A 24756-nucleotide genomic window follows, 5' to 3' on the forward strand; every position below is an offset into this window, starting at 1 on the left:
TGGCTGACAACTGCCAGCGTGCTGAGTGCTGCTGTGGGTACAACCAGCACTGGGATCCCCTGCTTTCCCCAGAGCCTACACCTGCTCCTACAGTTGTATCCACAGTCCCAAAGGGTCCTAACGAGCCCTTCTCAGCCCTCTCTGCAGTCACAGGGAGCCGCCTGGCTGAACCCAAGCTGTACTCACTATCGCTGGATGCGAGAGACAGTGGTGTTGAAGGCTGCCTGGATGTCCGCCACGGAGCAGGTGGATACGACCAACTGCTTGTGCGCCTGGAGCTGCTCACTCACGTACTGCCAATGCAGAGAGCTCAGGTTAAGTCACCCTAGGGGGCTGTGGCTGTGCTGGCCAGCACCTGCCCACATCTACCCAGGCCTCTGTGCGCCCCAGGGAAGAGCTGGGGCCTCTGCTGCTCTCCTGGGCCTGGTGCCAGCAAACAAAGTCTGGCAGCTCTGCCAGGGCATCCAATAAAGTTCTGACCAATCCAGTCACTGGGAGGCAGGACCAAGCAGGGAGGGTACAAGGCACAGTCTGTTAATGAGCCTTTCTGGGACTGCTCAGGGCAGCACGCTTTGAGGATTCAGAAACGCTGGTGTGTGGCACGTGACAAAGGAGACACACTGGACTCTTGTGCATGTAGCTCAGCCCTGTGCAAACGCACTGTCTCCCCAAAGGAAGGGCCACACTGGAGAACAGACGGGCATAGCTGGTGCCAGTTTCCCTAGGACACCCTTGCCATGGTTGGGAGAATCCCCTGGGATGCTGCTTCCCACCCTCTCAATGTATCCAGCTCCCATCACACCTACTCACCTGCCCCTGCCACTCAGCGACGTTCACCAGCACAATGCTCTCAGGGAGCTGCTCATCTGAGATCAGGATCTGGTTCAGCTGATCGTACATAGACTTCCGGGGCACCTATGGCAGCATCACCACAAAAGTTAACCCCAGCTGGCTGCCTTGGCCACTCTGCCCATGGCTGAAGGTCTGGCAGAGTGAGAAGACTCCAGGTGAGGTGGCTTCCAAGGCCTCACCTGAGTGTTGTGCCATGAGTCTGGAGAGCTCTCGCTGTCCAGGCTGCTGGCACGGCCCCCCTGTCCCTTTGAGCTCTGCCGGTCCTTCACAGAGGTGCTGCGGGGACGCCACATCTGCTTGCTCTCTGCCTTGCTGTGAGTCAGAAGCAGGAGAGGCAACACTGTTGAGCAAATCCCATCTCCACCAACTCCCACTCTCTCTAGGGAGCCAACATAAGCCCTCTGAGCCCTGGTATGGGGCACGGAGCTGCCTTACCTTGGGGACACAGCACTGGGGAGCTCAGCTTTGGTCGTGGGGCCCAGCTGGGCCAGCCTGTCCACACTGCCCTCCCTTGTAGCAGCATCTGCAGGGGCCAGCCGTGAACACGGCTCCTCCGTAGCCAGCTCCTGAGGGGCACACACAGTCACTTTGCACACACCACTCTCCCTGCCCTGCTTCCTGCACCCATGGGTGCCCCCATCCAGGATAGCTTTCATGGCCCTGCTGGAGAGCCAAGGCTGCAGGGCCTCAAGGAGGCTGGGCTGCATCTTCGGCAGACCCTAACCCTCCTTTCACTCTTACCACTCTCCAGCTCAACCTACTTGTCCCCCAGCCCTGCTCCCAGGCTGGTGAGCACCCCTGGTACCCCAGAAAACAACTTGAGGGCAAAGGAAGCTCCAGGCCCACTCCACATCCCATAGCCTGGACTCACCACTGCAGGGACCTCCGCTCCTGGCTCTTCCTGTGGTTGCAACGCTCCTGGCTTCCGCTTTTCTGCCTTGCCCTGGGGGACAGGGAGAGAGGTCAGAGCAGCACGGAGCATCCTAAGCAGGGTGGCTGCCAGTGACCTATGCCTGGCCTCACAGAACACACACTCCCCCAGGGGAGCCCCGTGTCCTCCTGGGACCAGCCCCAGAGGATGCCCACCATCACTATTTGTCTGCCTGTGCTGGGAAAAAGAAGAGGAAAGAAGGGAAGGAGCAGACCCCAGGCAGGTGCTGCCAGGAGCTGTGGTCTCAGAGGGAACTGCAGGCACTGTGGGGATGCTGGGCTTGCTGGGGAGGGAAGGGGGCAAGAGGTGGTGGTGGTGGTGTAACTCACAGGGCTGCCCGACTCTTGATCCTGCCCTTTCTGGCTGTGCAGACTGCCGATCTCAGTCTGGGAACCAGAATGAGAGACTCCCTCAAAGAAACGCCTGCAGAGAAACAGACAGACGAACGGACGGACAGACAGACAGATGGGAGAGAAAAAGGCAGGAATAAGAGAGGAACAACGTCACCATGATTCCAGCACACCCCCGCCAGCCTGTCTCAAGCACAGAGTTCTCTGGAGGGGTCGACCACTAGTGGGACACACAGCCAGAATCCCAAGTGTCTGGGTGACTCACAGCGTAGGAGCAGACCTGCCAGTAGACCTCTAGCCCCAGACACCATGGTCTGCTGAAACAATGCTGGGTGAAGGGATAGGACAGGGCCACCACAGACCGAGGCTAAACCTGTGACCCTGGCAAGTTGGAGGCCAGGGTCCCTGTCTCAAAGCCAGCAGCAATTTCCCTCTCAGGTCATCCTCTACTGCTGCAGTGCAGGACGAGGAACCACCACCTTGCCCCATCTCACTGGTATACGGTCTCTGTCAGCATCACAACCCCAATAAGCCTCTGCCCTGCCACAGCTTCTACAGATTCCCTTTTAAATCCCCCTGTTTCAGGGAGGGCACTTCTTGCCTCTGACTGCTGCTGCACACTTTCAGCTGCAGCTTCCAGCTTCACTTTCTGCTTCTCCCTTTCTAGAGGCTCTGAAGACCAGTATGGTATGCAGAACAATATCACAGCTAGGACAGCAGCACAGCAATGTCCTGTTTTGTGCCCTAGCACTCACATTTGCCCTTTTTTACGTCTCTGAGCTGATGTCTCAGTTGAGCTTTACAGTGCAACTCCAAGGTCCTGTTCCCGAGACACAACAGTCAACACAGAACTCCCTTGGGGCAGCAGGACAGTCTGCCACTGCAGTGTGAGCTTCCACCTTTGTTTCCCCCTTTTCCATCCATTATTTATTTGCCAAGGACCCCCTCCACATCCTGTGGGCTGCTCCAAGTCCAGCCTTTAGGAAACAAGCAGGCTGTATCACTAGATCTCACTACCAGCTTTCCCTAGACCCAGGAAATAGAAGTCAGCTTCCATCTACACTGTATCTATGCACTTGCTCACTAGCTCCTGGAAAAGTTTCTCCTGATTAGCCTGGTGTGCAGGTGGGGATACCAGGTTGCAGGTTTCCAGGGATGCCCACGGAGGTGCAGGATATAGAGTAGTTCTTCTGTTAGGATGCTGCCAGGGTTTCCATTGTTTTCTATTGTCCTCCTCTGGATATATCTGCAGCTTTCTGCAGGATACTGCCAAACCTCTGAACATCCTGGCTGTTTCTTTTATTTTCCTTTTAACATGTTTCCTCATTTGTATACAGCATGCTGTGCTGCCAGGCATAGTGTTTGTCAGGTTATTTGCTATAACTGCTCCTACAAGGACATTTAATCTCAGTAAGTGATTGTCCCCACCACCAGGCAGCTCTTCAGCAGCAGTGTGAAAAAGTCAAGGCTCAATTTTCTTCTCACTGGCTGTGACCAGCTGCTTCATGACAAAGCTACAGGTGGGACATTTTTGCCAGGTTACACAGGGCTAAGTTATGTCTCCTGTTGCTAACAGATTTCTGCTCTCTCCACCCCTCCAATCTCTGCTACAGGATCTCAGACATTCATTGTCACCACCGTGTACAGTCATTACTTTACATTTGCCTTTTCTCAGCCAGAAATTTCAATCCATCCACCCAGACTATGTCAACATAAGTTTTCTAATAATTCACCCCCAAATCAACATCTCTTCCACACTCCTTTGCACAGCCCCTGAAATCCCACTAGAATGTGACATACCCCTGGTGCCACCAGCACCTCCAAAAACCTATCTTCATTCCCTCATTTTTCTTAGACATCGGGTATGTTCAGATTGGATACACTTGGTCTGGCTTTCAACACTCCATTTAGGCTTTCAACACTCCATTTAAATGGGGCTGTCTCCCCCTTCTCCATGGAAGTTGTGTCGATTTCCGCCCTCCCTCACTTGCAATTCAGAAGCTTTCATCCCTAGAGGATGTGTCACACAGAACTCTTCTGCAATTCTCAGCTTTCTCTGTTCCTCAGTTTGAAGTCTCTCCTATAGGCATGATTGAGTCTGAGTCTCAGAAGGCTGAAATTTAGGTAAATTCCTTCTGCACAGCCTCCTTCTGTTTTCAAGGAATTAGTCTCCTCTTCCCCACCCACTTTTCCAGTGATCGATAGAGACATCTGCTCCTTCACCTGTGATCTTCAACCAAAGGCTCTGACTGTTGAGGTCTTACCTACAGCCTCAGTTCTAGCTCCAGTGCAGGAGCAGTTTACAGCTGCATGGCCTTTCTGGCTGACCAAAAGGATGGTTATCTGCTCACCCTTAGGGACTACCTTAATGCCACAGAAGCCTTCACAGTGTCTAGCAAGGCTGTCTATGACAATATATAAATCCAGTGTGAAGATCACATCTTGAATTTACAGGCTGGGCTGAAAGGTTATCATCAGACGAAAGCAGGGCCTTGGCAGTACAGTCTACACTAAAGACCTCAGCAACTGTGGGAGACCTCAGCTCTCACATCTCCTTAGAAAAAGCACAGACCCAGTCATGTGAATTTAAGGGGACACACAGGCAGCACTGCCAGAAACTGAGCCACCCGAGAGCAAATCAACCTAGGGTCACTTTGTGAACAGGCTGAAAAACAGCCCAGGGCCCAACAGGCTGTCCTACCAGAGACAGCAGCAAACACACAAGGAAGACTGTAAAGGCATGTACAAGTACAAACCAGCACTAACTCTAGGATGCTCTCCCAGTGACCAGATGTTTGCAAGTAGGTACTTGCAGAATGAGGATGGGGTTTTACACTTAAATTCTCTCAATAGACTTTTCTTACCATTTATGTAATTTTACATAGTTTGCATACATAAACCTTGGTCTGATCACAAAAAGACCTTCCTTTTTCTCCCACAGCACCTTTGTTTCTTTAGATCCTTTGATCACAGACTATGTGAAACTCCTTTTGGAATCCAAGCAGACCACCGAAGCAGCTCGCCCTTGCCCACACACCTGCTGTCTCCTTCACAGTGACTTGTGGGTTTGTGGGAAACACCACTTCTACCATGTTCCTGTTTGTTCCCCAGTGCCCCATGGGTTCCTGAATCTGGCAGACTGCTACCCCTGCTAAGTACCTTCAGTAGGGATTTCAACTGATCCAAATGATAATTAAATACTGAACTACAGAAACAAAAAGGACAAGGAAGCTTGGCTTGGCTCGAAGAGACCCAGTACACTGTGAGGCAGCCAAGTAGACAGACAATAAAAGGCAACCTTCTCACAAAGGGACAGTATGTAAACAGAACAGCCATAAGCAGAGAGGCCAGGTGAATAGAGATCACATGGAAGAAAAGCCTGGTTTCACTGCATGGTCCACTAGAGACCTCCGTGCCAAGTCAGCAGCGCTTGGCAGAGCAAGTCAAGCCACTGGGTGCTTGGGGAATGGGGTGAGGAACATGGTTGATGGTTGCTAGTCACATGTATCCACAAAGAATGGGAATGCAGCATGCAGACCTCACAGGGACTGGCCCAAGCAGTCACAAAATGCTCAAAAGACAGACAAGCTTCAGTGTGGAGAGCCCTGAAAAGGCCAGGACTGTCTGCAGAAAGACATGAGAGCTGGCAACAGGGGGCTTCAATCAAGTAGATGCTCTTCCAGCAGATGAGTAAGTGTCAGATGCTGGACTGGCATGAAATTAAATGAGACTAAATGGAAAGAAATCAAGTTTTAATGGGCAGGTTTATTAAACAGGATATGCAAGTGAGGAGTTCAGTGACACCAGCAGAAGATGGCAATGGCAGTGGAGGTAAGACAATGCCTGCATTAGCCCAAGCAACAGAGAAATGTCAGAGGACATTTCTCCAGGTCCCACAGACTGTGCTGTCAGCCTGTGACTCCTTGCAACCCTTACCTCAGAGTGGGTTTGGGTGTGCTGTGCACACTCTCGTTGTCCTCAATCTCTGGGCCGCTGTCACTGTTGTTGCACTCTTCCAGGCTGTCATAGAGCAAGCCTAGGTCTTCCTCTACCTCCTGGGTCTGGTCTACAGGGTCAGAGTCCAGGACCTGTGGGACCAAGCCCAGAGGGCAATGAAGAGATAGGGAGTCACCTGCATGCCAGGCCAGGCACATACAAGCTCGCTCTCAGCCACAAGGCACCTATAGCACTGTTCCCACCCCAGGGAGCCAAACCCAGACTGTGGAAGAAGGAAGTGACACTACCATTTGGCCAAAGGAGGGTGCCATGACATCTAAAGGAGTCTCAGACAGTCATCATACTTACTGAGAGTTAAAGACACCTGGGAGGACCTCCACTGGCTGCACTGCACACTCAGTGCAGGCCCTCAGCCAAGGCCAGCTACCTCCCAGGCTGATGCTAAGCCTGCTCTCAGTCATGAAGAGGATTGCCCCTGCAACGCCAGTTTCTGGGGCAGAGCCAGCGTATGGCAGCACCCTTCTTCCCCAAGCCTCTTTCCCCAACAGGAAGGTGGTTTTGGATTTGAGCATGAGGCTTCAAGCTGCCTTCTTGAAGCAGAAGGTTTTGGAAAAGCCAAGTCTCAGTCTATGCCATGTCTCACACTACCCTTGGTACTATTCTTGAGCACCTGCAGCTCATGTCTTGTGCTTCCAGTGAGTGGGAACCAGCACTCTGGACACCTACACATCTGCAGGAGACATTGCCAGGTGGACAGTCTTACTTCTTCTTACCTCCTCTGTCACTTTAAACCTCTTCAGCAAAGCCACAAATTTCTGCTTGAAGTTTGGTTGCTAAAACAAAACAAGGGAAGAAAAACGATCAGCAAAACCATCAAACCACGTTCCAAGATGACTAAAGGATAGGCCATGGTTGCCCTCTTAAACATGCCATCAGCTCCTTTCTGGATCCACAGGCCCAGGGTCAGCTATGATTGCTCTGGCTCCTTAAATTTGCTGTAGAATTTGGATGAAAATTGGACTCCTCAAGAAGCCACTGTGTCTGGGCATGAGAGAGGGTGCAAAGACTCAGATTCTCCCTGCTACAGGCTGGAATAGCACTTTCTCTCCATTTTAAAACCCTTTCCCCTCCAGACCACCTGATTGAAGAATGCTGCCTTCAAGCAAGATAAGATGGGGAACAAGCTCAGGAAGAGTGTGCCCAGGGACCTGTGGGGCTGAATCAGATAGGGACGAGGGGATGCTTGGAGAGCACAGGGCTGGCAGGCCAGCTCCTCCCTTCTCCTGACAAGGAAAGGAGCTTGCTAATGGTTTACCCTTCCCTGCACCAACCTTCTGTTCCTGAGGGAGGGAAAGAGACCATGTCACAGCAGCAGGTCAAAACTGTGTTGCACACAGATCATTGACATGAAGCCAGGCTAAATGCAGTGCAGACCATGAGCTGGGGTACAGCTCTGAGCAGCAAGCTAACTCATTAATGGCAAGACATTTGCTCCTTCTTCTCAGAGCCAAGGACTCTTTCCCCTGCTCTGCACCACTGCCAGCACCCCACCCAGTGTCCCCTCACTCCCTGCAGGAAGTTAATCCCTTTCATCCCTTTGATCATGTTGCAAATGCTGATGTTACTCTGGCCATTGATGTGGTTCGGATCATTTTCCTTCTAGCCTTCTTGGTTTTCCTCAAGTCATCCTCTTCATCAAACAGATCCTGCAGGCAAAAGGTCACAGCACGTCAGAGCAACTCAGAGTGCAGGGTGCAGCATCTGCTAGAAATTCCCCTGCCCCATGCTTGCCCCCCACTTTGAGAAGCTTTGGTCCACTCTGCTCCCAGAATCTTGCTTTTCACTTCTCCCATCTCTCTCCATGATGCTCCTTCTCTATCCTAGTACCGTCCCCTGAAAGACCTTCTTTCCCAGAGCCTTTGCCCCCAGGCCCCTCCAGGGGCACATATACCAGCAAGACTGAGAGACAGCAGCTTTCACAGAATCACAGAATATTAGGGGTTGGAAGGGACATCCGAAGATCATCAAGTCCAACCCCCCTGCCAGAGCAGGACCAAAAAACACCCCAAACAACTAGGGCAGATCACTCAGAAAGGCATCCAGACAGGTCTTGAAAGTCTCCAGAGAAGGAGACTCCACAACGTCTCTGGGCAGCCTGTTCCAGTGCTCTGTAACCCTCACAGTAAAGAAGTTCTTCCTCATGTTGGGGTGGAACTTTCTGTGCTTGAATTTGAATCCATTGTCCCTCATCCTATCACAGGGCACAAATGAAAAGAGGTTGTCCCTGCCTTCTTGCTGCTAAGTCCTCATGTATTTATAGACATTAATTAGACCACCACCCCCACACCCGTTCTCCTCTCTAGACTGAACAGCCCTAGGTCTCTCAGCGTCTCCTCATAAGGCAGCTGTTCCTGTCCCTTATTCATCCTTGTAGCCCTCTATTTGACACTATCAAGTAGATCCCTGTCCCTCCTGACCTGGGGAGCCCAGAACTGGACACAATACTCCAAGTGAGGTCTCACCAGGGCCAAGTAGAGGGGAAGCAGAACCTCCCTCAATCTGCTGGAGACACTCCTCTTAGTGCACCCCAAGATACCATTGGCCTTCTTGGCCACAAGGGCACATTGTTGTTCCATGGATGACTTGTTGTCTACCAGGACTCCAAGGTCCTTCTCCACAGAGCTGCCCTCTAGCAGATCACCTCCTAGCCTGTACTGCTGCATTTTGTTGTTCCTTCCCAGGCACAGATTCTGCACTTGCTCTTGTTTAATCTCATTAGGTTCCTCTTTGCCCAGCTCTCCAGCCTTGCCCAGCTCTCCAGCCTGTCCAAATCTTGCTGAATGGCTGCACAGCCTTCAGGTGAATCAGTCAGTCCTCCCAGATTTGTGTCATCAGCAAACTTGCTGAGAAGACAGTGTCCTGTCATCAAGGTCACTGATAAAGATGTTGAACAGGACTGGAACCAGCACTGACCCCTAAGGGACTCCTCTAATTACAGGTCTCCAGCTGGACTCTGCACCATTGACCACCACCCTTTGGGCTCTATTCTGTAGGCAGTTCTTAATGCATCTCACTGTCCATTATTCTATCCCACATATTCTGAGCTTGCTCATAAGGATGTTATGGGAGACTGTGTCAAAAGCCTTGCTAAGGTCAAGGTAGATACATCCACTGGTCTTTCTGCATCTATCCATTCAGTCACAACATCATAGAAGGATACCAGATTAGTCAAACATGATTCTCCTTGGTAAATCCATGCTGACTACTCCTGACAACCTTCTTTTCTTCCATGTGCTTAGAGATGACCTCCAAAATGAGCCACTCCATCATTTTTCCAGGAATTGAGGTGAGGCTGACTGGTTTGTAATTTCCTGGATCTTCCTTCTTGCCCTTTTTGAAGACTGGACTTTCAGCAATAGTCCTTGTTACAACCTAAAACTCTTCTCTCTGCACTCACCAGCCTCCCCATGACCCAAACACTGTTCTCCTGCTCTTCACTTACTGGAGTTAGCTCAGAGGCCACAACACCTTCCAGCAATCAGCCTCAACAATGCACACAGCTGGCAGGGATATAGGGCCCTGATGTGTTAACCCAGCACAATGAGACAAGTAATGTGGAGGACCCTGAACAGAGGTTGGTATCTGTGCTTGATCAACACACTATCATAAGGTTTTTGCCTCGAGTGTAGGCACCAAAACAAGAGGACTGCAAACAGCAGTGGTGCAGCTTATCACAGGGCTGGGATGGGTCTGCCACCTCTGACCATCTTCAGTCCCAGACTGTACTTCTTCCTAAAAGCTCTGTTCTTTTGCTGAGACAGGGCAGCCTCTGGCCTGTTACTACAGGGAGATAGGAGAGAATCATGGTGCAAAGTGGAGGGGGCTCAGCAGGGGTTATATGCTGCAGAGCAGACAGCTTCAAAGACACATGGGTGAGACCTATGGCTCTCCCAAAGTCCTTTGCCCCACCATGGACTTGAAAGCAGCCTACAGTTCTTCTGGCTGTCAGATATTGTGGCTCTCTGCCCTTTGCAACTATGACAAATGTTTACAAGGGAGGGATGCTGAGCTCAAGGGCAGCCTTGGTTGTAGTGACCATGAAATGGTGGAGTTCAAGACCCTTAGGGCAGCAAGGAGGGCTCACAGCAGGCTTACTACCCTTGACTGCAGGAGGGCAGATTTCAGCCTCTGCAGGGATCTGCTTGAGAGAGTGTCATGGAATAATATCCTGGAGGATAGAGGGGCCCAGGAAAGCTGGCTGGTATTTAAGGATCACCTTCTCCAGGCCTAAGAGCAATGCATCCCAACTAAGAGAAAGTCAGGTAGAAACTCCAGTGTGGATGAGCAAGCAGCTCCTAGAAAAGCTCAGACTTAAGAAGGAAGGACACAGGGCGTGGAAGCAAAGACAGGTACCCTGGGGGGATTACAGAGAGGGTGTCCCAGCAACTAGGGATCAGGTTAGGAGAGCCAAATCCCAGAAGGAATTAAATCTTGCCAGGGATGCAAAGAAGACTGAGAAAAGCTTCTGTAGGTATGTTGGGGAAAAAAGGACAACCAAGGAAAATGTAGGCCCCCTTCTGAAGGAAACAGGAGACCTAGCTACACAGAATACTGAGAAGGCTGAGGTTCTCAATGACTTCTTTGCTTCACTCTTCTCTGCCAAGTGCTCCAGCCTCCTCACAAAGGCCACAGCAGGTGAAAGCAGGGACTGGGAGAACAAAGCAACCCCCACTGTAGGAGCAGAGCAGGTTCGTGACCATCTAAAGAACCTGAAAGTGCACAAGTCTATGGGACCTGATGGGGTCCATCCACAGGTCCTGAGGGAGCTGGTAGATGCAATTGCTAAGCCTGTGTCCATCACATTTGAGAAGTCATGGCAGTCTGGTGAGGTTCCTGCTGATTGGAAAAAAGGGAACATGGCCCCTATTTTTATAAAGGGGAAAAAGGAAAACCTGCAGAACTACAGGCTGGTCAGTCTCACCTCTGTGCCTGGCAAGGTCATGGAGAAGATCCTCCTGGAAAGTCTGCTAAGGCACATGGAAAGTAAGCAGGTGATTGGTGACAGCCAGCATGGCTTCACTGAGAGCAAATTATGCCTGACCAATGGGGTCACCTTCTATGACAAGGCTACAGAGATGGTGGATCATGGCAGAGCAGCTGGCATCATCTACTTGGATTTCTGCAAGGCGTTTGACACTGTCCCACATGGCATCCTGGTTTCCAAACTGACAAGACATGGATTTGACAGATGGACTACTTGGTGGATCAGTGATTAGCTGGATGGCCACACCCAGAGAGTTGTAGTCAATGATTCAGTGTCCAAGTGGAGGCAGGTGACGAGTGGTGTTCCTCAGGGGTCAGTATTGGGACCAGTGCTGTTCAACATCTTTGTTGGAGACATGGACAGTGGGATTGAGTGTATTCTCAGCAAGTTTGGTGATGATACCAAGCTGTGTGGTGTGGTTGACACCCTAGAGGGAAGGGAGGCCATCCACAGGGACCCTGACAGGCTGGAGAGGTGGGCCAGTACCAACCTCATGAAGTTCAACAAGGCCAAGTGCAAGGTCCTGCATCTGGGTTGGTACAACCCCCGCAAAAATACAGGCTGAGGGGAGAATGGCTGGAGAGCAGGCCTGAAGAGAAAGAAGGACTTGGGGGTGGTAGTTGATGAGAAGCTCGACATGAGCCATCAGTGTGTGCTGGAATCCAGAGAGCCAATTGTGTCCTGGGCTGCATCAGAAGAAGTGTGGCCAGCAGAGCCAGGGAGGTGATTCTGCCCCTCTACTCTGCTCTGGTGAGACCCCACCTGGAGTACTGTGTACAGCTCTGGTGCTCTCAGCACAAGAAAGATATAGACCTGCTGGAGAGGGACCAGAGAAGGGACACAAAGATCATCAAAGGGCTGGAGCACCTCTGCTATGGAGACAGGCTGAGAGAGTTGGGGCCTTACCTGACCCTGCACAGCATCATCGCTGGCTTCCTGCTCTGAGGAGAAGCTGTCATCCTCTTCTTCAGAGTAGTTATCAATGTCTGGGGAGCGATCTGAAAGCAGACAGTGCAGATAGCAGAGCTAAGTATGACACCTGTTATGAGTCCAGTGAAATGACTGGTATTGCTGGCAGGCACTTAGGGACATACTCTGTTACCCATATCCTGTCCCACATGCTTGCCTACAGGTCTGTGATGAGTGCTAACACACCTGAAGCTTTGATTTTAGGACCTGAGGGGATGCTCCCATCCTCATGGTCAATGGGCTGACTGGACAGAGAGTAGATGCTGATTTCAGCCACTCGGATGTTCACATCCTTCATGTTGCTGTGGAGGCCCAGAAGCTGTCCGCCGTCTGTTGGGTGCTGCATCACCTAGGCAGATAGACAAGCCCGTTGCCAGGGTGACACAATGGCAGCTGGCAGCCCACCCCCCCTCTCTTACAGCTAGCCAACAAGCCAGACCGTTCACAGCACCGAGCACCTGCCAGCCAGCCCAGCTTCCTTCCCAGCACTGGCACAGGGAGGCCATGCAAAGCTCCACCCTGCTTCCAGCACCCTGTACCTCGGCCATGTTAATGATGCCCACTGCAAGGGTCTTGTAGCCCAGGATCGTGCGGTTCTTGTATCTCTTCCTTCGCTGCAGCATGATCTGCAGTTTGTTGCCATCTCTCTTAAGGAAGTGTGGGTACTGGGGAAGGGAAGCACAGGGAATATGGCAGCATGAGGGCAGGGTATAGCATGACACAGGTACAAAACTCTTCCTCAGGCTCACAGACAGCAGGATCTGACCTGCTGAACTTTGAGGTGCCCCTCAAAGGCCACCTGCACTCTGCATCATCCTCCAAATCCACAATGCCCAGCAAAATAATCCTTGGAGCAATGGAGCAGCTGGCCAGCAGCAGGAGCCTGTGCTGTTACGATCTGGGCATGGGCAACCACAGGACGCCTCTCCTCAGAGGCTGCCCCCTTCACACTGAGCCCCCAAAGCCTAGCTTGCCAAGAAATGTCAGGTGAGGGGAGCACCAGAGACCCCAGAGGACCAGGCAACACAAGGTACCTGCAGTGAGAAGGTCAGCTCCAGCTCAGTCTCCATCAGGCCGCCAGGCGGGAGGACGTATTCATTTGATCTCAGGACTCGTTTTGAACCCTACAAAATTGGTAGAGGCACACAGCTCAGTTGGAGCATCTTGGCCCCAGACTCCACTGCACCACACACACAAGTTAACGGTGTTCACAGTTCACAAGGCAAGACCCAGTGCCTTGCCCCTGTTCTCTTCCACCTCACAGAGCCACATTACACACACCAATCAAGGCTTCACAAAAGCCTGCAGTTTCTCCTGAGCTGCCAAAGCCCCCTTCTCCTTGCCTGCCTGCCAGGGAGCACCTGTTCTTCCAAAGCCTGCATTGCTGAGTCTGGCTCCAGGTGCCATTTACAGCTATGGCCTTACACATCCAGCTCCAGCCCTAGGTTCTGGATGTCAGTGAAACACTGGTGCACACCCATGTAGCTTTGCAAGGACCAGGACAAAGGCTGATTTGTTATCACAATGCAAGCAGAAGGGAGCAGCAGCAGAACTCAGGGACCCCTAAACAGCAACAATACTTATGTTCAGGCCAGTTCTTTATAGGTGCAATGACCTGGCAGGCTGCACCCTGGCTGAGCTCAAACCCTAGGAGATACCTGGCTTGAGGGGTCACATGAAGGGACAGAGATCATAAAGTCTAAGCTAAGCCAGAGGACCAGCTCTCAGAGCACCATGGAGCTTGGGACTTAGAAAAAGGGCTAGACATTGTACTGCAAATTCATGAGGTACAGTCTTCTCAGCAAGATAAAGACACTATCTAAAGTTCAGGCTGCAAGGTACACTAGGTTTCATTAAATGGATGGCACTCACATATTCAGTAGAAAAAACTGATCACCTTCAGAAGCAAACCACAACCCAGCAGAAACGAGCACTGCTCCAATTAAACAGAATAGAAATTAGCACCTTGGGGCAACTACTTGCTTATCAGCAACAGGGAGTTAAGAACAATTTCGTATTTCTAGTAAGGTTTACACAAACCTCACAAGGTTCTATAAAAACAAAAGCGAAGTCCTTCCCTAGGACATCCCATGACTTTGCTGGCAAGAACCCCACTCAGGCAGCAGGACAGACTGTAGAAAGGGAGAGGGGGAATCCTAGGGGACAACAAGGAATTCCCACATTGGCAGCATGCCCTGTTGCAGCAGTGACATCAATCTCAGCTTCAGCAGATCTGCAGGCAAGAAAAGGGATTCCTCCCCTCTATTCAGCACTGGTGACACCAAAACTGGATTCCAGAGCGACTCTGAGCCCCCAAGTACACATCAGACTCTGGAAACTGGGGCAAGTCCAGCAGAAGACATCAGGATGGTCAGGGGCTGGAGCACAGGACATACAGGGAGAAGTTAACTGAGCTGGGTTTGTTCAGCTAAAAAAAGGGAGGGTGAAGGGATACTTTAATGTTGCCTACAGGCTCTTAACAGGAGAGTACATAGAAGACAACTGAACTCCTCTCATATGTGCAGGGACAAAATGAGATAAGATGCAACATGGGAAATTACCATTAGATTTTGGGATTTCTTTTTTCTCTATTTGTGCAGTCAAACCCTGGGACAGGACACAGGGAACCTGAGTCTTCTCCACCTCTTGAGAAATTCAAACCTCAACTGGACATGGCCTTGAGCACCCAATGTAGCTCTGCTGTTCTAAAATTTGAGTAATGTCAGGCAAGATCAATTTTTCAGTGGAATGGTTGATATCACCACCAGTACTACAAGAAAATTTAATATCAGACTGTTACAGTGAAGAACACAAAGACTGACAAGAAAGCGATAAGCAATACAGAGGGGGCTGTGGTCACAGGTCTTTACTGCATAATACACTGAAAGCATACAGGAGCTTTCATACCTATAAACAGCCATAAGATGCCCAAATTTGGTTTGCAAGGTACAATCCCCAGTTTCAGGTATAAATCTGTCCTGATGGATCTTGTTTAAAACATAGTGTTGAGGTGAGAAGTGCATATCAAACCTGGGAAAGGAGAGAGAACTAACAGTGTGGGAGATCAGGCCAAGGCAGACAGCAAAGAACTACCCAGAATTCAAACTAAAGGTGCATTTTGGGAGAGAAGAGCCCATTAAATATCATCAGCAAACTTAATTACTTAGCGTCTAGTTGGGATTGCTCAAGCAGGAGTGGAAAATCCTACAAGTGGCTGTAAAAATAATAGAAACAACTCATGACTGAGGTGTAGATTTAAACCTCTGTGTGTACCTTCCATGCATAGCAAGGAGGAGCAAAAAAATCCAAGTTCCAGCAGGGCTGAGGCAGCAGCTGGCCTGTCAGAGGCAAACGAGCTTCTCAACCTGGCCTATTTTGTAGCACACATTCTTGTCCACTATGTAGGTGCTGCCAGCACCATCTCTCCACAGCAGCACCAAGGGTTGCACCTGAGTCATCAGCCACATCCTGCAAGCAGCTGCAGGAGAAGCTGCAGCCCTCCCACAGCACAAGTCACAGGAGCTGCAAATTCTGGGAGTGCTGGCACTTGTTTTCTTCTTTCTTTGCTTCTTTCCTCTATTCATAGCTTGAGACTGGGTGCTTCCAAATTACAGTAAGTCTCTCTGCTGTGAGGGAGCACCATGTTTCCCTTCACACCATAATCTGATATTGGCACCTTTAAGGAGCTACACCATGCACATCTGAATCTCTTGATGGCATGCTGAACAATACACAGAAAGAAATGCTCTGTGACATCTCCAGTCTGTTAAATAACAAGGGATAAAGGTTTAAAAACAACTCAAGTGAGATGAGAGTAAGCCTCCTTTTTCACAGTAGTTCAGACTTCTCACTGGAAGCCACTGAACATTAAATATTCAAATAATCTCTAGGAAATGGGTATGTTCTGTAGACATAGAAAGCTCCCTTAGTCCTATAACAGAGATCTTCTCAGATGAAGGATCAAATAAGAGCACATGCCACACTTGGGAAGTTGTCTTTTATGACCAGAAGGGCATGATCACTGTGAGAAGGAGATCCCATACTCTAAACAGGCTTCCACCATCCTTTGGGACATGAACATTCATTGAGCAAACTGTCTCCTGTGCTGGGGCTGCTGTCTTGGTGCCAGCTCCACTTGGGCAGGGTCAGAGCTTTGTTTCCATGCAATCTGCCTTTCAGAGCAGCAGCTTCCTGGCAGGCAACTTCCTCAATCAACAGAGCTATTACTGAAATGAGAGAAAATATAGCTCCCTTTTCCACTCATCCTCAGCTGCCCCCTCAGGGAACTTGGAGGTCCTCCACAAATTATATGCATCGACTGTTTCCATCCAAAAGATGGAGATGGCAATGCCTGCTGGGCAGCCTTCAAACAGCTTCTTGCCAGTGTGACTCATCTGTTACCTAGGAGAGGAGCAGGAGGGATGGATCCATCTGAGGCCATTCCGTAGGCAGGCTGTGCTGAAGCTGCCTACGGCTTCCATCTGCCTCCCAGGAAGACTGAGCAGTCCCCAACCCTGCCAAGGTGGCTGGCCAGGCTGGTAGAAGCAGCCTGGAGAGGCACACAAGTCCACCCCACTCCCACAGTGAGTGTCAAGCCATGGAGTAATGTGGGCAGAAGCATTCTCCTCCAGTCTCCTTTAGCTTTGCAGGGAGCCTACAACAGCACCCAGCTGCAGGTATGTGGCCACAGAGAGGAGGTGACCATGTCTTGATTAATACCCTGAACGCAACCTCTGTTCTCAGGCAGGGAAAGAAGACCTGCAGTGAAGAGCCCTTGTGACCTGAAGCAGTCACTGCTAAAGCCTGTAAATTTCTTTGCAAACAGGGTACAAGGTTGGCCTGTGGCAGGGTCAGGGATGATGTCTTTGAAAGAGCTGGAACCCCTCTATGCAGCCTCTTCCCCAGTCTCACATTTGAAGTGTATGAGAGAAGGGGCAGCTGAGGACATACATGCTCAGCACATGGCAGCTCCAGCATAAGGGGGCTGCACAGGAGCCCAAGGTTCCCCAGGACAGCGAAGTACCCACAGGTTGGGCCAACAGTGCAGGACATAAAAGGAGTGAGGGATGAATCCTCACAGCTACATGGCACCCACAGCCACCAGCTAGCTCCCAACTCCTCAGTCCTGTGCTGCTGGAACACGTGGCTGAACCTTTCCAGGGACCAGGCAGCTCTCTCCTGCCCAGGTTGTTCCCTTGCTAAAGCCTGCACCAAAGCGGCACAGGCCCTGGGGCTGAAAGCCCAGTGCTTTCAGTTCTCCAGAATGGCACCATACACACAGCGATGGAAAGGCCAGCAAAGTGAAGCACTGACCAATAGTGTGTGGACCACAGTAAGCTCCTGCTGTTTTCACCCCAGACCCCAGATTTCATACATTTCACTTTCAGTTCCTTCCATTCAAGTGCATCAGATTTGCCATGAAGGCAAACCCCAGCTCCCAGAACTACACTAATACTGCAACTTGCAGCACTAATCCAGGATTTAGATTCTAATGTGTGCCGTACAAAGAGCTCTGTGGGAACACAAAGCTGCTGAGCTCCCACCCCATGGTGCTTTGAAGAGGATCAGCAGCTTTTCTGTCAGCTGACAAGAACGAAGGAAGGACACCAGCACCCCAGCTAGGTTAGGGGAGCTGTGGTGAGGACAGCATACTCAAGAGGCATCTTGCTTCCATGCTGTCCTTTGGCAGGTGAAAAGGATGTGCCTGCACCCTCAGGGACCCATCTCTTCACCACAAGCTGCAGAAAGGGAGTGGGGAGGATTGCACATACCAGGATGGGGTAAAATTTCCTCTCCCCTTGGTGACAAAGATCCCCTCCCCTTCTCTCTGCCTGGTACAGAGTAGAGGCAGCAGGCCTACCATGGATGAACAGAGAAAGGGAGGGGACAGCAGAGGCAGCAGTGAGATCACACAGGGTTCAGCAGAAGTCATGCACAGAGACACTGATCCCTTATACCCTTCACTCCCCAGGGAGGGAATCTAGATGAAGGGCACTGCCAGAAACCACGCAGTGGTTTAAAGGGTCTGTCTAAAGAGTCAGAAATGGTGGCATAGGGGATGACAAACTCTGAACATCAGCTTGAGAGGAGGGCTTTGGCTGAGGCAGGCAGGGAAGCAAGCTGCACTCTGTCCCAGTGCAGAGGCCTAAGAAAATTCATCCCTGATACAAACCAGCACCAGGCAGCTTGCTGCTGTCCCTGTGGCACTAGTCCCTCCTGCCTGGGAGCCAAAATCTCCCCAAGGGTGCTAACTGAGCCAGAAGCAAGGGATTGGCACAAGGCAAGGGACATGCAGAACAGCACTTCACACAGGGCACAAGGATGGGCTTGCCACCATCAGGAAGCAGCAAGGAGAGGAGCCTACCTGAATCTTCACAGCAATAAGCACAGAGCTCAGCTCTTTGTCCAGCTCTTTCAGCACTGTGAGTTTCTTCAGGCGCAGACTGCAGAGCCTGTAAGACAGAGAGAATGGGACACATTCAGGCACCACCATCTCTGGAGCCCTGCCACATGGTACCCGGTGCTCGGAAGGCAGCCTGCATGCTTGGCCCAGCCGCAGGCACAAGCTTGGCCGAGGAACACTGGCATTCATGCGCTACCAGGACAGCTCATTGGGGAAAAAAGGAAAGAAGGAAAATTAACAGAGCTAAAGCAGGCTTAAGGGATTAGCATGCAACAGGAAGTCTAACAGCAGGCCATGTGGTAAAGAGATCCCTTCCCAAATAGGGCTGTTACCAGCTCTGCTTAAATCTACCTTGGCCACAGTGCTGCTTATTTATAAACCAAAGCACTTAAATCTACTCTTATCCTGGACTTAGTTAAGGCAAATGTTCCCATGCAGACATCACAACTCAGCTCTTCTCTTGTGCAGTACCACACGGAGCTGACTTGGGAAGCTGGGAGGCAGCAGCCCCACAGAAAGCCTCAAACAGCAGAGCAACCCTGACAACCTCAGATCCTGGGGATTCCATGTGGTAAGTGGTACTTCTAGGAAAAACCCATGAAGAAGCCTGAGACTGAGAGAAAAAAGCCACTTTTGCTGCTCTAAGGCTTAGTCAGTGCCTGTGAGACAGACAGCCACCCTTACCTCCTGCCTAGGAGCCTGCAACAAGACTCAGAGAGGACAGGCCAGACACATTTTTACAACAAGCAACTGGCACTCTCATGTTTTTCAAGCCAGCCTCTGTGCTCCAGACTCATTGTCTGCACTGTTGCAGCCAGTGGAACCCAGGACTTTTGTGGATACCAGTGTGCTGTACCTGACATTTAGGCCACCCTTCCTGAAGAACAAATGGACTGCTACCAAATACCTCTGTCTGATACACTGTGCACTCTGAGGGCCAGAGCTATTCCTCTCTGTTTTTTGTGTTTTGTTGTGGTTGGTTGGTTTTTTTAAGGAACAAAACCTTGCTATGCTAATGTACAGCTCACAACAGTGGAGAACAGCTCAGAGGTGGAAGGATCAACAGCCATACTGCAGGACAAGTTTGGGACTTAGCAAGCACTCACCTTCTACCACATCCCTACCCTCCCTACTAGCATAATTTTGGTTGTGCAGGACATTTGCTGGACTGAGACTGCAACCCTGCTCCTTTGTCCTTCATATTTGGATAGCAGGGCATGGTGGAGAACAGAAGTCAGGAAGCTGGGAGTGCAGGCAAGCTCTGCCCGCCTCTTTGCCAGATGGCCTGGATTCCTTCAGCCAAATACCAGGGCCACCACCCCACAAGCCCTCATACCCTATGCACCTCAGCACGCTCTTCCCCTCTGAACCTCTGCTTGTAGGAAGGGAGAAATCTTACCATCTAAGGAAGGCTTCTTGCTCCCCAGAAATACTAAGGCAAGGCTAGGAGTGAGTTGCAGGGAGCATGGCCAAAGACAAAGAGGCAACCTCTAGGGCAAGACTGAGTGCTACCCATAAAGATGGGGTACAAGAAAAGTTTGCAAAGAAGCTAAGCTAGCTAACACCATCACTAACCAGTGCTAACTTTGACAGTCCCTAGACAAGTTACAGAGAGGAATGAGGCTTGAATGTGTAAGCCATGGACTGAACATCTACTCAAATTTTCCACACAGCACTGATCTAGTTGTGACAGTTACCTGCACAGAAAAGTTACCCCCAAAAGATTAAAACTTCCATCACGATATCCAGTCTTAATTTGAGCATACTGAAACATTATAATTCTACCTGGCAGTTATTCTCACTATAAAAACATACTCTTTATCCAACTAATCCACTCATTAGCTTTTCATTATTATCTCTGAGGCACTCAGTACCTGATATTTTTTCCCACGGGAAGAGTACATGCATACTGACCAGCTCTGCCCACTTGGGCAGCTTTTTTGTCTCTGGTAGGGCACTTAAAAGCTTCTTTATCCTCTTTCTACCTCTCCAGTTTTCAAGTTCTCTTTTACACAGGGGGAGACTCTGTACTCTGGCCCTGGTCCTTCCCATACCACACACAGGGAAGTAGTTACCCCCTTCCACCTCTATTCTTCTCCTGCAGCACTCAAATATCTCATAGCTCATCTATATTTTTGTATTCTGCAACTCCAAACGCTTCTCAAAACAGTAATTTCTAAAACACCATACCCTTCCCATAGGGATTAGCACAAGTACATTTAGACTCAAGAACATATTTGCAGCACAAGAGAGGACAATTTTTTAAAGGGTGCATCCTAGCAGCTCGGCTGGCCCTGATGATCCTCTTTTGATCCGTTACTTAACCAATCCCTGCATCACCCAGATTTGTGTCACTGCCAGGTATTCAGCACCAGTACTGGATAGTAGTAGGTCTCACACTAATTCCTGCAGATCTCTATAGGACAGCGTTGATCCACAGTGATCAGGATGGTAAGCCTCCCCAAACACTTCAGCCAAATCCCACAGCAACTACCCCATGGTCTTGCCCAGAACTGATCACTGTGTCATCCCATCAAGTCACTGAACTTTTGGTTGGTAAGTTACAAATCTGAATCTATTTGCTCATATAATTTAAACAGAATATGTAGCATTATTGAGATGTGGGACTATTGCAAGGACTGCCTCTGTATCAAGTGGTGGTGAACATGACTACATAACACTGACAGCAACAGTGAATGAGAGCAGCTAGGAAAATGAGCCCAAACAGGACAGTCTAACAAGCTCCTGGAACTCCAGTACTCCTACACTCCACTACTGGTCATTTACTGGCGACAGGCAGTCACCTTTTATTGAATCACAGAGTCACAGAATGGTTTGGGTTGGAAGGGACCTTAAAGATCATCTAAATACAACCCCAATGCATGGGCAGGGACACCTCCCACTCGATCATGTTGCTCAAAACCCCATCCAACCTGCCCTTGGACACTTCCAGGGATGGGGCTTCCACAAATTTCCTGGGCAACCTGTACCAGTGTCTCACCATCCTCACAGTGAATAATCTCTTTCTAATGTCTAACCTAAATCTCCCCTCTACCAGTTTAAAGTCATTACACCCTGTCCTCTCACTACAAGCCCTTGTAAAAAGCCCCCCCCCAGCTTTCCTGTAGCCCCTTCAGGTACTGGAAGGCCACTATGTGGTCCCCCCAGAGCCTTCTCTTCTCCAGGCTGAACAACCCCAACTCTCTTGGCCTGTCTTCACAGGAGGAGTGCTGGCATTTCCTGGCATTATCTTAAAAAAGCAATGCCTTCTTTCCATCACTAACTGTGAAGGTCAGTCTGCCAATAATCCTCTTTCCAGATAATGGCTTTTTAAACATGCAACAAAATAAACCAGCCCCTACTTTTCAGTCACTCCACTCTACCTCCTTATTCAACCTGGTACTGAGCAAGAACATACACTCCACCACTGCTGCTGGCCAAGGAGGTGACAAACATGAGTACATGTACACATAGACACATTCACACACCCATCACTGCCACCACCCTCAGCTAAGATGATGTTAACAATAAGGAGCACATCCTCATAGACACAAACGTGCATCCCAACAACACCACCCTCAGCTAAGGAGCATGTACAATAACACATGCACACAGACACAATCTCACTCACCTTATTTAGGCAAGCACTGGCTTTAAGTTGGGATTCTGAACTGCAAGCAATTACATCAAGATAAGATGGGAGGGGGAAGTGACCAAAGGACCAAACCCAGGAATTCACTGAGTTAACTGTCTGATAGCATTAAAACCTCAATGGCGAAATTTTCTAGAGTATATTCTCAGACATTAAAATCATACTTTGAAAACACCCCTAAGCATCATTCTAGGCACATTTTTTCCTTGCTTTTTCCACTGCAGGTTGCAGCTTCCCAGCTGTTTCCTTCCTCTCTAGTTAAATGATGAATTTGAAGTTTTTGCTCTGAAGTCTAATGAAACACTTTTAACACTGTCCCCGATCTGGTCTGTGAGTTCATCTTGAACAGCAAAGCTCCTGTAATGCAATGCATTTTGTGATACTCGTTCCCAACAGGTGGCCGCTGCTCATAGACAATACACACGGTAGCTGCATTTCTGGGTCAATGTTTCAGTGAATGCCACACTTCTCCAAAGCCCCTGATGCCCAGGGAATACAAACCAGAGGTACAGTTCCTTAAGGCTGGTAGAGAAGGAAGGAAAATGGGACAAAAATACATCTGTGCACAGTACAGGAGAAAGAGGTTAGAGCCTTTGCTTTGCCTATAAACCTGAGAGCAACTAGTAAGGAGATGAAAACAATTTTGAACTACCTACTGCCTCAATAAAAAGATTTGGAGGTACACCATACACAGGAGCAGCAGCTTTAGAAGCACCCTGCAAAACTGGAGCTGCACAACCATCTAAAACATCCACAAACTGCCTGAGAAGAGAAGCAGCTGAAGGTGCTGAAGTACAGAAGCAGTCTGTGTAAAAAAGAGCTTTTTGCACAGGACACAGGCACTGAGGAGGCAGAGGTGCTGAGGAGCACTTCTACTGGGATCATGTATTGAAGGTGAAGGCTAGAGTGTAAAGCAAGGCAGCAACAAGGGCTCTTTGAGTGGTAAATCTGGCCACTAATAGGAGATAAAACCTTAATAGCAGCTCTCATATTCCTTTTGAGCAGACGTGGTATATTTTTTTCTGCTGGCATCCTGGGCTATTCAGTGTTGGCTGACTGACCACTGACTAGTGGCAGCTCATTCTCTGGGCAGGATTATATTCCTGAACGTTTGCACTGATTTCTTCAAGTGGCAGCAGCCAGGCTCTCTAGGTTTTGTCTATAGCTCCCATACCACCTACAAATGTTAGAGCACATCCACCTTTCCCAGCACTAGCCCTGCACACATCCTTCTCAACATCAGTAACTGTATTAGATGCACAGTCGTGGTCTAAGCCTTCCATAGCAGCAGTTTAGCAGCTCCTCAATATTTTTCCTGACTTGGATAGCTCAGGTTTGACTTTCAAGGTCCACTTCTGAGACTGGGCTTCTGGAGAGATGCCAAATGTTCAGTGGGGTTCACAAGGCACAGGACACTCCTGAAGCCCTGGTCAATTGCTATGCAGCACCTCTTTCCAGTACAGCTTCTCACTGAAGGGCAGAAGGCAGCCAGCCAGGACCAGACACCCCAGGCAATGAGGATGTCCTCCAGGTCGCTCTACAGACTGGCTAGTCTCATAGAGCAGTTTGTAAAAGCAGCTTTACCTGCTCTGACCTGAGAGGTGCCGAGCCCTACAGTTCACCTCCGATAGTGGCCAAGCCAAGGAAGAGCACTCCAGGGGGTGCCAGCAGTGAGACTGCCTGGAATGCGCTCAGCTCTCTGAAGTCAAGATACTCCCTGAGCCATAAGTGATATGTATGCATGAGACAGCACTGATGCACTCAAAGGGGAGGAGAGACCTACTCCACTTTCAGAAACCAAGTCCCTGTTGCCAGCAAAGAGGAACAATGAACTGGGACAGCAGCAGGTTCTTCATTATGCTCTGCAGCTCAGGCATCAGGATGACTAGGTGGGCCAATTACATGCTTTAAGATGAACTGAGATGAAGGCCAACATCAGCCTGTTTTGAGAGCCTCCCCAAGGGAAAGCATGACAGGGCACACAAGGCTTGCTAACACACTTTTGCCTCTCTGCCCTCCAGAAACTGCAAATGCTGCAGCCTGGGAAGGGTAAGTAAAGCAAGCCGCACTGAAGTGGTGTAAAACAGTAGAATGTAGAGGCCTAAGGCCAAGACAGCACCCTCCCAGGATCCCCAGGGAAAGAGGCCAGGGTCATCAAATGCCTGTTGTGTATCAGGTCCCCCAGCTGCCCTAAGCAAGATGGTGTGCAGCACAACATGCCCTGGTGCTGACCAGCAATCCTCTCCTTGTCATGAGAGAGGCATTTTAGCTCCCCAGTATCCTGGCTGACAGCAGCTTGCTACCAGTAGCACATGTCTGCCCTGTTGCTGGATCCAGAACAGACTTCTGCTACTGCAAATTGCAGCAGGTTTGACTCACGTCAATTCACAAGTGATCTTCTCAAAGGAAGGGCAGGAAGACAAAACCTCCCAAGTTGCTATGTCCCTTCATTTCCTGTAAAGCATTTCACAGCTTACGGTTCTGCCTGCCTTAGGAAATCCAGCCTGTTTTCCCATGTGACTATTCCTGGTCTCCTCCATAATCCAACCTCCTTCCAAGTGCCTCTAGACACACCAGATCCAGGGCTGAAGGTCAGAC

The 24756-nt window shown here is 50.0% G+C and overlaps 1 protein-coding gene across 4 annotated transcripts in view; it reads right to left on the minus strand.

The window, feature by feature from the left end:
• LOC127382262 (phosphofurin acidic cluster sorting protein 2-like) overlaps positions 1–24756 on the minus strand; it is a 75280-nt gene that overhangs the window by 3557 nt on the left and 46967 nt on the right. For 2 of the 4 annotated variants that reach the window (XM_051613633.1, XM_051613637.1), the window contains exons 2-15: positions 18468–18555; positions 13138–13227; positions 12643–12768; positions 12290–12452; positions 12041–12132; positions 7716–7796; positions 6864–6923; positions 6070–6221; positions 2113–2206; positions 1724–1795; positions 1288–1418; positions 1032–1164; positions 811–915; positions 187–293 (exon numbers count right to left, since the gene is read on the minus strand). In XM_051613633.1, coding sequence (XP_051469593.1) covers positions 187–293; positions 811–915; positions 1032–1164; positions 1288–1418; positions 1724–1795; positions 2113–2206; positions 6070–6221; positions 6864–6923; positions 7716–7796; positions 12041–12132; positions 12290–12452; positions 12643–12768; positions 13138–13227; positions 18468–18555 — 1494 coding nt within the window. The remainder of the gene's footprint in view (positions 1–186; positions 294–810; positions 916–1031; positions 1165–1287; positions 1419–1723; positions 1796–2112; positions 2207–6069; positions 6222–6863; positions 6924–7715; positions 7797–12040; positions 12133–12289; positions 12453–12642; positions 12769–13137; positions 13228–18467; positions 18556–24756) is intronic. The other 2 variants (XM_051613634.1, XM_051613636.1) reach the window with 2 other exon arrangements.

This window comes from Apus apus, chromosome 3 (assembly GCF_020740795.1).
Source record: "Apus apus isolate bApuApu2 chromosome 3, bApuApu2.pri.cur, whole genome shotgun sequence".
In the NCBI taxonomy this organism is placed as follows: domain Eukaryota; kingdom Metazoa; phylum Chordata; class Aves; order Apodiformes; family Apodidae; genus Apus; species Apus apus.